Source organism: Camarhynchus parvulus, chromosome 22, assembly GCF_901933205.1.
Source record: "Camarhynchus parvulus chromosome 22, STF_HiC, whole genome shotgun sequence".
Taxonomy (NCBI): domain Eukaryota; kingdom Metazoa; phylum Chordata; class Aves; order Passeriformes; family Thraupidae; genus Camarhynchus; species Camarhynchus parvulus.
The window spans coordinates 3918239-3932724 of NC_044592.1; the positions used below are offsets into that span (position 1 = coordinate 3918239).

The 14486-nt window shown below is 46.8% G+C and overlaps 1 protein-coding gene across 1 annotated transcript in view; it reads right to left on the reverse strand.

The window, feature by feature from the left end:
• Positions 1-14486, reverse strand: part of SNRNP200 (small nuclear ribonucleoprotein U5 subunit 200) — a 35793-nt gene that overhangs the window by 19204 nt on the left and 2103 nt on the right. Inside the window, exons 3-17 of the mRNA XM_030964196.1 lie at positions 13470-13641; positions 11235-11427; positions 10589-10644; positions 9647-9745; positions 8822-8974; positions 8145-8244; positions 7492-7628; positions 6400-6483; positions 5802-5975; positions 5067-5204; positions 4157-4312; positions 3534-3704; positions 2763-2956; positions 1787-1910; positions 565-714 (exon numbers count right to left, since the gene is read on the reverse strand). Coding sequence (XP_030820056.1) covers positions 565-714; positions 1787-1910; positions 2763-2956; positions 3534-3704; positions 4157-4312; positions 5067-5204; positions 5802-5975; positions 6400-6483; positions 7492-7628; positions 8145-8244; positions 8822-8974; positions 9647-9745; positions 10589-10644; positions 11235-11427; positions 13470-13641 — 2101 coding nt within the window. The remainder of the gene's footprint in view (positions 1-564; positions 715-1786; positions 1911-2762; positions 2957-3533; positions 3705-4156; positions 4313-5066; positions 5205-5801; positions 5976-6399; positions 6484-7491; positions 7629-8144; positions 8245-8821; positions 8975-9646; positions 9746-10588; positions 10645-11234; positions 11428-13469; positions 13642-14486) is intronic.

The window sequence follows — 14486 nt, forward strand, 5'->3', positions numbered from 1 at the left end:
TCCATGGATAAAGGGCTGGAAATCGCCTTTTCCCCACCAGATTTTCCCAATTTTTCCTGATTTTCCCCAATTTTTCCTGCTTTTTATCCCAACTGGATTTTCCTGCATTTTCCCTACCAGATTTTCCCAATTTTTCCCTGTTGGATTTTCCGCTTCTTCCCTGACAGATTTTCCCGATTCTTCCCATTTTTTTCCCTGCTGGATTTTCCCAATTTTCCTGCATTTTCCCTGCCAGATTTTCCTGATTTTTCCCTGTTGGATTTTCCCAATTTTCCTGCAATTTCCCTGCCAGATTTTCTTGATTTTTCCCAATTTTTCCCTGCTGGATTTTCCCAATTTTCCTGCACTTTCCCTGCCAGATTTTCTTGATTTTTCCCAATTTTTCCCTGTTGGATTTTCCCACTTTTTCCCTGACAGATTTTCCCGATTCTTCCCAATTTTCCTGCATTTTCCCTGCCAGATTTTCCTGATTTTTCCCAATTTTCCCCTGCTGGATTTTCCCAATTTTCCTGCATTTTCCCTGCCAGATTTTCACATTTTTCCCGATTTTTCCCCCAGGCTCACCTTGCACTGCTCGGCCTCCGTCCGCAGCACCTCGGTGGAGGCTGAGCCCTCCCTGAGGAAGAGCCCCAGCGTGTCCTTCTCCAGGCACATGTCCCGGATGGCCCGCGCCGTCTTCCCGGTCTCCTTCCGCGAGTGCACGAACACCAGCACCTGCAAAAACCGGGATCAGCCTGGGAAAACCAGGATCAGCCTGGGAAAACCAGGATCAGCCTGGGAAAAAGCTGGAATCAGCCTGGGAAAAGAGCCAGGATCAGTCTGGGAAAACCAGGATCAGCCTGGGAAAAGAGCTGGGATCAGTCTGGGAAAACCAGGATCAGTCTGGGAAAACCAGGATCAGCCTGGGAAAAACCTGGGATCAGCCTGGGAAAAGAGCTGGGATCAGTCTGGGAAAAGAGCTGGGATCAGTCTGGGAAAACAGGATCAGCCTGGAAAAACTGGGATCAGCTCCTGAGATCAGCCTGGAATAAGCCTGAGAAACCAGGAGCAGTCTGGGATCAGTCTGGAAAAACTGAGCCAATCTGGAAACAGATCCTGGGAAAAACTGAGACCAGCCTGGGATCAGCCTGGGAAAAACTGGGAATCAGCCTGGGATCAGCCTGGGAAAAACTGGGATCAGCCTGGGAAAACCAGGATCCATCTGGGATCAGTCTGGAAAAACTGAGACCAGCCTGGGATCAGCCTGGAAAAACCTGGGATCAGCCAGGGATCAGCCTGCGAAAACCAGGAACAGTCTGGGAAAACCAGGAGCAGTCTGGGATCAGTCTGGAAAAACTGAGACCAGCCTGGAAACAGATCCTGGGGAAAACTGGGAATCAGCCTGGGATCAGCCTGGGAAAACCTGAATCAGCCTGGGATCAGTGGGAAGATCAGTGGGGCAGGTCAGCCAGGAAGGGATCAGTGGGACGGCAGTGGGATCACGGGAAAACCAGGATCAGCCTGGGATTCCTGAGATAAGGGTGGGAGACTGGAAAAAGAGCTGGGATTTATCCAGGTGCAAATCCCTTCATCTCAAAAGGAAAATTCCAAATGAATCACCCCAAAAATGAGAAAACCCAAAAGCTCCACTCCACCAAACTCCTCTGCAGGATCAGTACCACAGAATGGGGGGAAAAAGAGAAAAAGAGAAAATCCCGTTTTTTAAAATAGGATCAAGGTCAAAATTTTTGAAAACAATGGGAAAAAAATGGGGAAAAAAGTGAAATTTTTGGGAATGAGGTGGGACCTGGTTCTTTCCAGCGTGCTCCATGATCTTCTCGTAGACGATCTCGTTCATGATCTGGAAGCGTTTGATGGCTTTCTTCTCCGTGATGCCCACGTAGGTCTGCTCCAGGGGCACGGGCCGGAAGCTGGGAGGGAAAAAATCCGTGGGATTTGTGGAAAAAAATCAGTGGAATTCATGGAAGAAAATCCATGGGAAAAGGGAATTTATGGAGAAAATTAGATTTAAAAAAATCGGTGGAATTTACGGAAAAATATCCGTGGAAAAGGGGGATTTATGGAGAAAATGTGATTTTAAAAATCTGTGGAAAAGGGGGGGAAATGTCAGTGGAAAAGGGGGAATTCATGGAAAAAAATCTGTGGAGTTTGTGGGAAAAAATCCATGGGGAAGGGGGAAAATATCCCTGGAATTTATGGGAAAAAAATCCATGGAATTAATGGAATTTCCGTGGAAAAATAGCCATGGAATAGGGAATTTCTGGAGAAAATAGCAGGAAAAAATCCACGGAAATGGGGAATTCATGGAGAAACTGGGATAAAAAATATCTGTGGAAAATGGAATTTATAGAGAAAGTGACCAAAAAAAACATGGAAAAGGGAATTCACAGAAAAATTGCCACACAAAATACCGTGGAAAAAAGCACCATGAAAAAATATCCACGGAGAAGGGAATTTATGGAGGAACTCTGACCAAAATCCCATGGAAAATGGAATTTATGGAGAAAATGGGACAAAAAATCCACAGAGAAGGAAATTTATGGAAAAAATGTGACCAAAAAATCCATGGAAAAAGGAAATTATGGAGAAACTGTGACCAAAAATCCATAGAAAATGGAATTTATGGAGAAACTGTGACCAAGAATCCACGGAAAAGGGAGTTTATGGAGAAACTGTGACCAAGAATCCACGGAAAAGGGAATTTATGGAGAAACTGTGACCAAGAATCCACGGAAAAGGGAATTTTTCCCATTTTCCCGTACCTGTTGTCGAAGTAGAACAAGCCCTTGGCCGGGTCCACGCGCAGGAAGGTGGCCACGTCCTCGTAGTTGGGCAGCGTGGCGCTGAGCCCCACCAGCCGCACGTCCTCCTGCGTCATCTCGATGTTGCGGATGGCCCTGGCCACCAGCGACTCCAGCACGGGCCCGCGGTCGTCGTGGAGGAGGTGGATCTCATCCTGGGAGAAGGGGAGAGCTCACGGAATTGTCCTCCCTCGTCTGGATTTGTGGGATCTCAAAGCTCGTCTGGTTCCACTGTGGGTGTCACGGCTGGGCAGGTGCAAGGTTCTTCACCCCCAAAGCCCAGATCCACCTTGAGGAACACCTGAGGTTCTCCACCTCCAAACCCCAGATCCACCTTAAGGAACATCTGAGTTTCTCCACCTCCAGACCCCAGATCCACCTTGAGGAACACCTTGAGGTTCTCCACCCCAAACCCCAGATCCACCTTGAGGAACACCTGAGCTTCTCCACCTCCAAACCCCAGATCCACCTTGAGGAACACCTTGAGGTACTCCCCTGAGCTTCTCCACCCAAACGCCAGATCCACCTTGAGGAACCATTTGAGGTTCTCCACCCCAAACCCCAGATCCACCTTGAAGAACCCTTTGAGGTTCTCCACCCCAAACCCCAGATCCACCTGATGTTCTCCACCCCAATCCCCAGATCCACCCTGATGTTCTCCAGCCCCAAACCCAAGATCCACCTTGAGGAACACCTCGAGGAGCCCCGTCCCTGCCCGCTGCAGGCGCTCACCAGGATGACCAGCCGCACCAGCTGGGTGTAGGTGCGCTCGCCGCCCTTGCGCGTGATGATGTCCCACTTCTCGGGCGTGCACACGATGATCTGCGTGGCGCTGATCTCCTCCTTGCACAGCTGGTGGTCCCCGGTCAGCTCGGCCACCGTGATCCCGTAGGTGGCCAAACGCTGGGAAAGACCCATAGGATGAGTGTGGAGAGACCTTTCCATGGAGAAATGATCCCAAAATCCCACCCAAACTTCCCCTGGCGCGGTTTGAGGGCGTTCCCTCTTCTCCTGGTGTTCCCTGGGATGAGATCCCAAACCCCACCTGGATGTCCTCTCCTGCCAGGGAGCTGTGCAAAGCCCCCTGGTCCCACTTTCTCCAGGCTGAGCTCCTCTCCCAGATCCCTCAGGAATTCTCCATTCCTGAAGTTCTCCAACCCCACAACCCATCCCAGATCCCTCAGGAATTCCCCAGAGCCTTGTCCTTGTTCTCCAACTCCTTCCCCACCTCTGTTCCCAACCCCTCCGTGATTCCAAACCTCCCCTTAGATCTGATCCCACTCATCTCCAACCCCAAACCTCCCCTTGGACCCGATCCCAGCCCTCCTGGGGCTCTGACCCCGCTGATCCCTCACCTTGCTGAAGCTCCCGACCATCTCCTGCACCAGGGACCTCATGGGCGCGATGTAGATGATCTTGAAGTCGTCCACGTTGATGGTGCCGTCCATGTTGATGTGTTTGCCGATCTCCCTCAGCATGCACATCAGCGCCACGTTGGTCTTCCCCGCGCCCTGCGACCGAGACATTCCGTCCCAAAAAATCCCTCAGCATCCTGGAATTATCCTGGACACGTCCAAGGTTCTCCAGGCCAAACCCCAGATCCACCTTGAGGAACATCTCGAGGAACTCCCTGAGCTTCTCTAACCAAACCCTAGATCCACCTTGAGGAGCACATTGAGGAACCCTCTGAGCTTCTCCAGCCCCAAACCCTAGATCCACCTTGAGGAGCACCATGAGAAACCCTGAGGTTCTCCAGCCCCAAACCCTAGATCCACCTTGAGGAACACCATGAGAAGCCCTGAGGTTCTCCACCCCAAACCCCAGATCCACATCGAGGAGCACCTCGAGGAACCCCCTGAGCTTCTCCACCCTCAAAAAGGGTCACCCACGCTCATCTTCCCCATGCCCTGAAATGGAGAAATTCCATCCCAAAAAAATGTGGGACTTCTCCACAGAAAGGGTCACCCAACTCAACATTGGTCTTCTCAGTGTGTCCATCCCAAAAAAAATCCTGGAATTCTCTTGGACAGGTCCAAGGTTCTCCAGCCCCAAACCCCAGATCCACCTTGAGAAGCACCTCAAGGAACTCCCTGAGCTTCTCCACCCCAAACCCCAGATCCACCTTGAGGAACCCCCTGAGCTTCTCCACCCCCAAAAAGAGTCACCTAGTGCCATGTTGGTCTTCTCCATGTCCAGAAATGGAGACATTCCACCCCAAAAAATCCCCCAAAATCCTGGAATTCTTCGCCAAACCCCAAATCTCACCGTGGGGGCACAGAGCAGGAGGTTCTCGTCGGACTCCAGCGCCGCCCGGAACAGTTTGCTCTGGATCCTGTTGAGGGTTTTGAAGCCCTCAAAGCCAGCCTGGGCATATTTGGGAAGTTTTTCCACAGAAACCAATTGCTGGGAAGAGGGAAAGTGTGGAAAAAAACTGAATTTAGGGTTTTTTCCAGGTCAGAAAGGAAAAATTCTGATTTTTTAGGGCTGCGAATGAGGGAAAATTCAATTTTTATCCTCTCAGATTCCATGGAAAAGCCAAATCCTCAAATCCCAAACTGATCCCAGTGTTAGGGAAAATATTTGGGATTAATCCCAATGTGGACACAAAAAAAAAAAAGAAAATAAATGAAAATAAATCCATTTTTAAATGTTTGGGGTTTTTTTGGGAACAAACCTTGTCAGCCCTAAAGGGTTTGGGTTTTCATGGGAAAAAATGAAAAGAAATCCACTTTCCATCTTCTGGGGGACAAACTTGGTCAGCTCTGAAGTGCTTGGGTTTTCATGGGAATAAATGAAAATAAATCAATTTTTTGGGTTTTTTTTTTGGGTACAAACCTTGTCAGCCCCAAAGGGTTCAGGTTTTCATGGGAAAAAATGGAAATAAATTCAATTTTTTCCTCTTCTTTTTTTGGGAACAAACCTCGTCAGCCCCAAAGGGTTTGGGTTTTATGGGAAAAATGGAAATAAATCAATTTTTTTCAATTTTTTGGGGGAACAAACCTCGTCAGCCCCAAAGGGTTTGGGTTTTAGGGCAGGAACGTGAACTTCCTCGTATCCCTTGCGCTGTCTCCGGAAGGATCCGTCCGGGAGCTGGCACCTCTTGTTGGCCATGAAGTGACTGCCCTGGGCAAACACCAGATCCTCCAAATCCAGCACCTGCCTGGGAGCCAGAGCCTGGAAAATAATGGGGAAAATGGGAGAAATGGGGGGAAAAATGGGGAAAAACCGGGGGGGAAAATGGGAAAGAAATGGGGAAACAATGGGAAAAAATGGGGAAACAGTGGGGGGAAAATGGGGGGGGAATGGGGGAAAAATGCGGAAAAATGGGGGAAAAAGGGGAAAAAATGGGAAAACAATGGGGGAAAAATATGGGGGGAAAAGGGGGGGGAAATGGGGGAAAATAGGGGGAAATGGAGGAAAAAAGGGAGGAAATGGGCAAAAAGTGAGGGGAAATGGGGGAAAAGGAAAAATGAGAATTGTTTCTCCTCATGTCTGAAGGGAAAGCTGCAGGTTCCAGGTGGGAATCCATCTCCCCTGTGGGACCAAACGTTTTTTGGGATAGCTGGGGGTGTTGTGGGAGCAAATCCCAGGATTTTACCTCTCCTCCCTGGTCCAGATCCATGGATTCCAGGTCGGTGTCCATGCGGGACTGGCGCACGCGTTCCCGCCGGGAGCGTTCCTCCTGAGGGGAAAAATCAGGATTCAACTCAGGTGAGAGGCTCAGACTCCTCCAAAGTGCTCCTGTTCCCTCAAGTTTTTTAGGAATAAACCAGGAATAACCATCTTGATAAACCAGGAATAATAATTTTAGGCGGGAAAGCCAAATTTCCCCTCACAAAAATGGCTCCCGCCAGGAGGGTTCCTCCTGAGGGGAAAAATCGTGATTGAGGCTCACCCTCCTCCAAGGTGCTCCTATTCCCTCTTCCCACAATTTCTTCAGGAAAAGCCATCCAAAAATCAGGAATAACCATTCTGATAAACCGGGAATAATAATTTTAGGCGGGAAACAAATTTCCCCTCACAAAAATGGCTCCCGCCAGGAGAAAAAAAATGATTGAGGCTCACCCTCCTCCAAGGTGCTCCTATTCCCTCAATGCCCTTGGGAAAATGCATCCAAAAATCAGGAATAACCATTTTAATAAACCAGGAATTATCATTTTTAATGGGAAAACCAAATTTCCCCTCACAAAAATGGCTCCTGCACCTGAGGGGAAAAATTGGCATTCAGCCCCTTAAAGCGCTCCTGTTCCCTCAGTTTCTTTGGAAAACTCATCCAAAAACCAGGAATAACCATTTTAATAAGCCAGGAACAAGCATTTGGGATATTTTGTGGGATTTGGGGCATTTCAGGGTGATTTTTTGTGGGATTTTGATGGAAAAGAAAACCCTGGGAAGGGCAAAGCAGCAACGGCAGTGTCGCCTCCCCACAGATTTTTGGGGGATTCCAGCCCCCATATCCAACCCCAAACCCAAATCCCACAAATCCCACAACAAACCAGGAATCATTTGGGGTTTTTTGTGATATTTGGGGCATTTCAGTCTGAATTTTTGTGGAATTTGGATGGAAAAACACACCCTGGGAAGGCTGGAGTAACCATGGCAGCATTGCTTCCTCACAGATTTTTGGGGAATTCCAGCCCCCATATCCAACCCCAAACCCAAATCCCACAAATCCCATAAAATTCCTGACCCGGATCAGATCCTCTTTTTCCGTCTCGTGGAGCTGGTAGAGGAATTTGGAGAGCTCGGGGTCGGCCTCCATCTTGCCCATGATGCGTTCCTTCTCCGCCTCGCTCTGCGCGCTGGCCAGCAGGGTACAGTACAGAACTGGGAAAAACGGGGAAAAAAAAATCAACATTTTGGGAATTTTTATGGGATTTTTTGGGGATTTGTACAAGATTTGTATGGGAATATTATGGGATTTGTTGGTATTTTTTTAATGGGATTTTTCCGGGAATTGTTTGGGATTTGTTGGGATTTCTATGGGATTTTTAAATGGGATTTTATGAGGATTTTGTCCTAATTTTTGGGGATTTCTATGGGATTTTTTCTAAATTTTTTGGGACTTTAATGGGAATTTTTGTGATTTTTTTTTCAATGGGATTTTTAATGGGAGTTTTTGGGACTTTTATGGGATTTGCTGTGATTTTTTGGGGTTTTTATGGGATTTGTTGGGATTTCTATGGGAATTTTGGGGATTTGATGGATTTTGATGGGGATTTTTGAGATTTTGATGGGATTTTTTGGGATTTTGATGGGATTTTTGGGATTTTGATGGGATTTGATGGGGTTTTTTTGGGATTTCATGGCCAGAATTCCATAGGAAAAGGAAAACCAACTCACTCATCATCCTGTGCTGCCTGAGGACCTTGATGAAGTCGAAGGTGTTGAAGCCCAGCAGCAGCACCAGCTGGTTCTCACATTCCCGGTCATCGCTGGCAGTCTGGGGGGAAAAAACATGGAATTCTCACACCCAGGGAATCCAGATCCCTGATTTCCATGGGATGGAGGTGAGGAGAGGTCGGGAAAAGAGAGGAACAAAAATCCTAGAAGCGAAAAAATTATCCTAAAAGCTAAAAACAAGCCCAAAATTCCCATTTTTCCTCAAGAACAAGGGAATCAGGAGGGGAACACCCCATGGAGGTGCAAAAACAATCCCAAAAATTCCCATTTCTCCTCAAAAATACGGAAATCAGGAGGGAAAAGACCCCACGGATGATTTCCAAGGAAAAACCGCCCCAAAATCCCATAAAAACCCAAGGAATTAATTTTGACCCAAATTCCCAATTTTTAGAGGGAAAATTCTCCCAAATCTCAAGGATTTGGTGGCCACAGACCTTGAGGATCTCATAAATTCCCGTTTTTCCAGAAACCAGGAAGGAACAAACTCATGGACAGCGATTTCCATGGAAAAACCACCCCAAAATCCCATAAAAACACGAAGAACGGGGTTTTGACCCAAATTCCCAATTTTCAGAGGGAGAATTCTCCCAAATCTCAAGGATTTGGTGGCCACAGACCTTGAGGATCTCCAGGACCTCGTCTGCCTTTTTCTGGGAGACGATGGCGTCGTCGTAGAAGCGGCTGAGCTGGCGCTGCAGCCAGAAGGCGTCAATGTCCCGCGGGTGGAGATCTTTCTTCTTGGAGCTCATCAGCTCCCCCGAGGCCACCAGCTGCAAAATCCCAAAAATTCACATTATTCCTGGGATTTGAGGGAGTTTAGAGCCATGAAATCCTAAAAAAATCCCATAAAATCCCATTATTCCCAAGTTTTCAACGTCCTGTGGGTGACAGGTTCTTCTTCTTGGAGCTCATCAGCTCCCCCGAGGCCACCAGCTGCAAAATCCCAAACATTCCCATCAAAATCCCATTAAATCCCATCAAAATCCAAACAAATCAAATAAAAATCCCAGAAAAATCCAAAAAATCGCACAAAAATCCCATCAAAATTAAAAAAAAAAATTACCATCAAAAAAAATCCCCAAATTCCCATAAAAATCCCATTTAAAACATCCCACTAAAATACCAAAATTCCCATAAAAATCCTCATAAAAATCGCCAGAAATCCCACTCAGAAAATTCTCTCAAAAAATCCCAGCAAAAAAATACCATTAAAATCCCCAAATTCCCGGAAAAATCTCATTTTGAAAATCCCATTTTAAACACCTCGTTTAAAAAAAATCCAATTTAAAAACCCCCAAAAATCCCATTTAAAAAATCCCATTGAAATCCCATAATTCCCATTAAAACCCCATTAACCCCCCTCCCCAAAAATTCCATAAAAACCCCAAAAAATCCCCAGCAAACCCCCAAATATTCCCATTTTCTGGCAATGCCACACTCACGTTGGCTGAGAGCGTGCAGCGCACCACGGCCTCGTCCCCCTCCAGGTCATCGTCCGACGCCTCGTCCCGAACCTCCCCGTAGATGTCCTCGTCCCCCTCCTGTGGGGACACTCCTGATTTCACCCCTTTTTTCCTCAAAAATCTCTTTTTGATCCCTTTATTCCTCAAAAATCCCATTTTTACTCTTCTTTTCCCACACAAAATCCCATTTTTCGTCTCAAAAATCCCTTTTTTTTTTGCCACTTTTCGCTCCCAAAATCCCGTTTTATTGCTTTCCTCCCAAAACATGGGATTAAGGGAAATGGGATCAAGGGAAATGGGATCAAGGGAAATGGGATCAAGGGAAATGGAAAATGGATAAAGAGAAATGGGATAAAGGGAAATGGGATCAAAGGAAATGGGATCAAGGGAAATGGGATCAAGGGAAATGTGATAAAGGGAAATGCGATAAAGGGAAATGGGAATGGGATCAAGGGAAATGGGATAAAAGTGGTCCCACATAGAAAATGGGACACAGGAAAATGGGATAAAGGGATAGAGAAAAATGGGATAAAGGGAAATGGGATAAAGGAAAATAGGATAAAGGGAAATGGGATAAAGGAAAATGGAAATGGGATGAAGGGAATAGGACGGAAGGAAATGGGATATAAGCAAATGGAAATGGGATAAAAGAAAATGGAAATGGGATAAAAGTAAATAGGATGGAGGGAAATGGGATAAAAGTAAATGGAAATGGGATAAAGGAAAATGGAAATGGGATAAAGGAAAATGGGATAAATGGGGAACCAGGAGGGAAATGGGACACAAGGAAATGGGATCAAGGGAAATGGGATCAAGAAAACTGGATAAAGCAAAATGGGACACAGGAAAATGGAAATGGGATGAAAGGAAATGGGAAGAAGGGAAATGGGACGGGGTGACCCCACAGGGAGCCGTCCCCACCTCCTCGTCGGACTCGAACTGCACGTTCACCCCGTAGGTCTCATCGATGTTGTCATCTGCAGGGAACAGGGCATGGAATTGCTGGGAATTCCTGGAATTCTGCACGGGATCCTCCCGGAATCCTCCCAGAATTCATCCGGAATTCACCCAAAATTCCACCCAGAATCCACCCGGGATCCCAAAAAAATCCCAAGAATCGGAAACAAAATAAAAAACAATGCATATAAAATAATATCCAAAAAAATCCCCCAAATCCTCCAAATAATCCCCCAAAATTTAAAAAAAACCCTGCAAAAGAATTGTGAAAAAATTGCAAAAAATGCCTAAAAAAATCAAAATTAAAATAAATTATATAAGAAATAATACTGAAAAAATCCCAACAAAAGCTCAAAAAGTTTGCCAAAAATTGCAAAAAGAATTGCCGGAAAAGTGAAAAAAATCCCTGAAAAAAATCCCTAAAAAACCCCCCAAAAATCAAAAAAGAAAATAAAATAAACATACTAAAAATATTTTTAAAATCTCAAAAAATACTCCAAAAAAAATCCTACAAAATTTTAAAAAAAATTGTTAAAAAAAGTACAAAAAAATTTGCAAAAAAATCCCTAAAAAATCCCGAAATTCCCATGAATCCTCAGTTTTTTCCTACCCATGTTCTGGATGTCCTTGTCCCCGCCGTAGTCGGTGATCTTCTTGCCCAGGTTGACCAGCACGTGGTAGCGCGTGTCGTCGGTGGGGCCCAGCAGCAGCTCCACCTCCTTGCGCCGCTCCTTGTCCCGCAGCTTCTCGTTCTTCAGCACGGCCAGGACCTCGTCAGCTGCTCCACACAGGATGTCCCGGGGCTGGCCAGGGGGACAGGACACGGCGAATGCTCAGCTAGGACCAGGCTGGAGCCACCTGGGACACTGGGGAATGTCCCAGCTCGTGGTGGGACCAGGTGAGCTTTGGTGTCCCTCAAACCATCCATGGTTCCATGGGCAGGTTTAGGTGGGATTTTGGGAAGGAATACTGGGTGAGGAGCTGGGATCCTTGGAAGTGTCCAAGATCAAGTTGGAGCCACCTGGGACACTGGGGAATGTCCCAGTTCGTGTTGGGACCAGGTGAGATTTGGTGTCCCTCAACCCAAACCATCATGGTATGTTTTTAGGTGGATTTTCAGTATGGTGAGGTATTTAATCAAGTTGGCCACCTGGGACAGCGGGGAATGTCCCAGCTCGTGGTGGGACCAGGTGAGATTTGGTGTCCCTCAAACTCAAACCATCCATGGGTCCATGTTCTGGTTTAGGTGCGATTTTGGGCACGAATATTGGGAGAGGAGTTGGGATCCTTGGAAGTGTCCAAGATCAAGTTGGAGCCACCTGGGACACTGGAAAATGTCCCAGCTCGTGGTGGGACCAGGTGAGATTTGGTGTCCCTCAAACCATCCATGGTTCCATGGGCAGGTTTAGGTGGGATTTTGGGAAGGAATACTGGGTGAGGAGCTGGGATCCTGGAGTCTCCCAGATCAAGTTGGAGCCACCTGGGACAGCGGGGAATGTCCCAGCTCGTGGTGGGACCAGGTGAGCTTTGGTGTTCCTCAAACCCAAACCATCCATGGTTCCATGGGCAGGTTTAGGTGGGATTTTGGGCAGGAATATTGGGTGAGGAGCTGGGATCCTTGGAAGTGTCCACAACCAAAGTGGAGCCACCTCATCCACTGGAAAATGTCCCAGCTCGTGGTGGGACCAGACGAGCTTTGGTGTTCCTCAAACCATCCATGGTTCCATGGGCAGGTTTAGGTGGGATTTTGGGCAGGAATACTGGGTGAGGAGCTGGGATCCTTGGAAGTCTCCCAGATCAAGTTGGAGCCACCTGGGACAGTGGGGAATGTCCCAGCTCGTGGTGGGACCAGGTGAGATTTGGTGTCCCTCAAACTCAAACCATCCATGGGTCCATGTTCTGGTTTAGGTGCGATTTTGGGCACGAATATTGGGAGAGGAGTTGGGATCCTTGGAAGTGTCCAAGATCAAGTTGGAGCCACCTGGGACACTGGAAAATGTCCCAGCTCGTGGTGGGACCAGGTGAGCTTTGGTGTTCCTCAAACCCAAACCATCCATGGTTCCATGGGCAGGTTTAGGTGGGATTTTGGGCAGGAGTTCTTCCTTTTGGGGGTGATGAGGGGCTGGGATCCCTGGAAGTGTCCAAGACCAAAGTGGAGCCACCTCATCCACTGGAAAATGTCCCAGCTTGTGGTGGGACCAGATGAGCTTTGGTGTTCCTCAAACCATTCCATGGGTCCATGTTCTGGCTTAGGTGGGATTTTGGGAAGGAACATTGGGAGAGGAGCTGGGATGGATTCCCAGTGGAGCTGGGATCTCTGGAAGTGTCCAAGACCAAGCTGGAGCCATCTCATCCAGTGGGAAATGTCCCAGCTCATGGTGGGACCTGATGAGCTTTAAGGTTCTTTCCAACCCAAACCACTCCATGGCTCCACGTGGAGATCTAGGTGGGATTTTGGGCAGAACTATTGGGAGAGGAGCTGGGATGGAATTCCCAGACAATGGGAATGGAAGTGGCCAAGCCCAGGTTGATCCAGTGGAAAACATCTCAACCCATGGTGGAACACCACAACTTCTACAACCCCTTCCAGTCCAACCCATTCCATGATTCCATGTGAAGATTTGGGAACATTCTGGGAAGGTGGTGGGATGGAATCCCCAGAGCAAGTGCAATCCCTGGGAGTGTCCAAGGCCAGGCTGATCCAGCAGAAAATGCCCCCACCCAAGGTAGAACTTCACAACCCCTTCCAACCCAACCCATTCCACATCTCCCAACCTCATCCCACGGGGACACCGCGGCTGGATCCCCCAAATCCCAAAATCCCAGAGATGACCCCAAAGCTCACCTGGTCACCCAGGGCAGCCTGGATGAAGCTCAGGAGGACCTCGTAGGTCTCCCGTGTCTCCTTGGTCTTGGGCTTGTAGATGATGCCCACCATCTCGTCGATGCCCTCCGAGAGCAGAGTGTAGCCCTTCATCTTGTTGATGTCGTGCCTGTCCTCGTCCCTCTTCCTCCTCCTGGAAAAAATTGGGGAAAATTGGGAATTAGGGATGCCCAGGGATCAAATCCTGCTTTTTCCAGGTTGATTTATTCCAAAAAAAAAAAAAGAAAATTTTGATTTATTTTCATTTTTTTTTAGATCATTTTGGTGGCTCCTAGTTAGGTTGGTTTGGAGTTTTTGGGTTTTCCAACCCCAAAAGTTCCCTCATGGCCAAATCCTGCTTTTTTCAGACCAATTGATTCCAAAAAATTGAGAAAAAAATTTGATTTATTTTCATTTACATAATTTCGGTGGCTCCCAGCTGGGTTGGTTCAGGATTTTGGGTTTTCCAACCCCAAAAATGTTGAGTTGGAAAAGGGGAAGCTCCAAAACAAAGAGATTTTTTTGGGATATTTAGCAACAGGAAAAGTAGGTTTTTTGGATATTTTATGCCACAAAAAGAAGACTTTTTGGGATATTTAGCAGCAGGAAAAACCGATTTTTTGGGATATTTTACACCAACAAAAGCAATTTTTTTGGGGATATTTGGCACAAAGAAAAGCAGATTTTTTGGGATATTTTACACCAACAAAAGCAATTTTTTTGGGATATTTGGCACAAAGAAAAGCAGATTTTTTGGGATATTTTACACCAACAAAAGCAATTTTTTTGGGATATTTGGCACAAAGAAAAGCAGAATTTTTGGGATATTTAGCACCAAGAAAAGAAGTTTTTTTGGGAAATTGGCACAAAGAAAAACTTTTTTTTGAAAACTGGGCACCAAAATAAGAGATTTTCTGAGAAACTGGGCACCAGGAAAAGCAGGTTTTTTTATGATATTTAGCATCAAGATAAATATATATTTTTAAAATACTTACTACC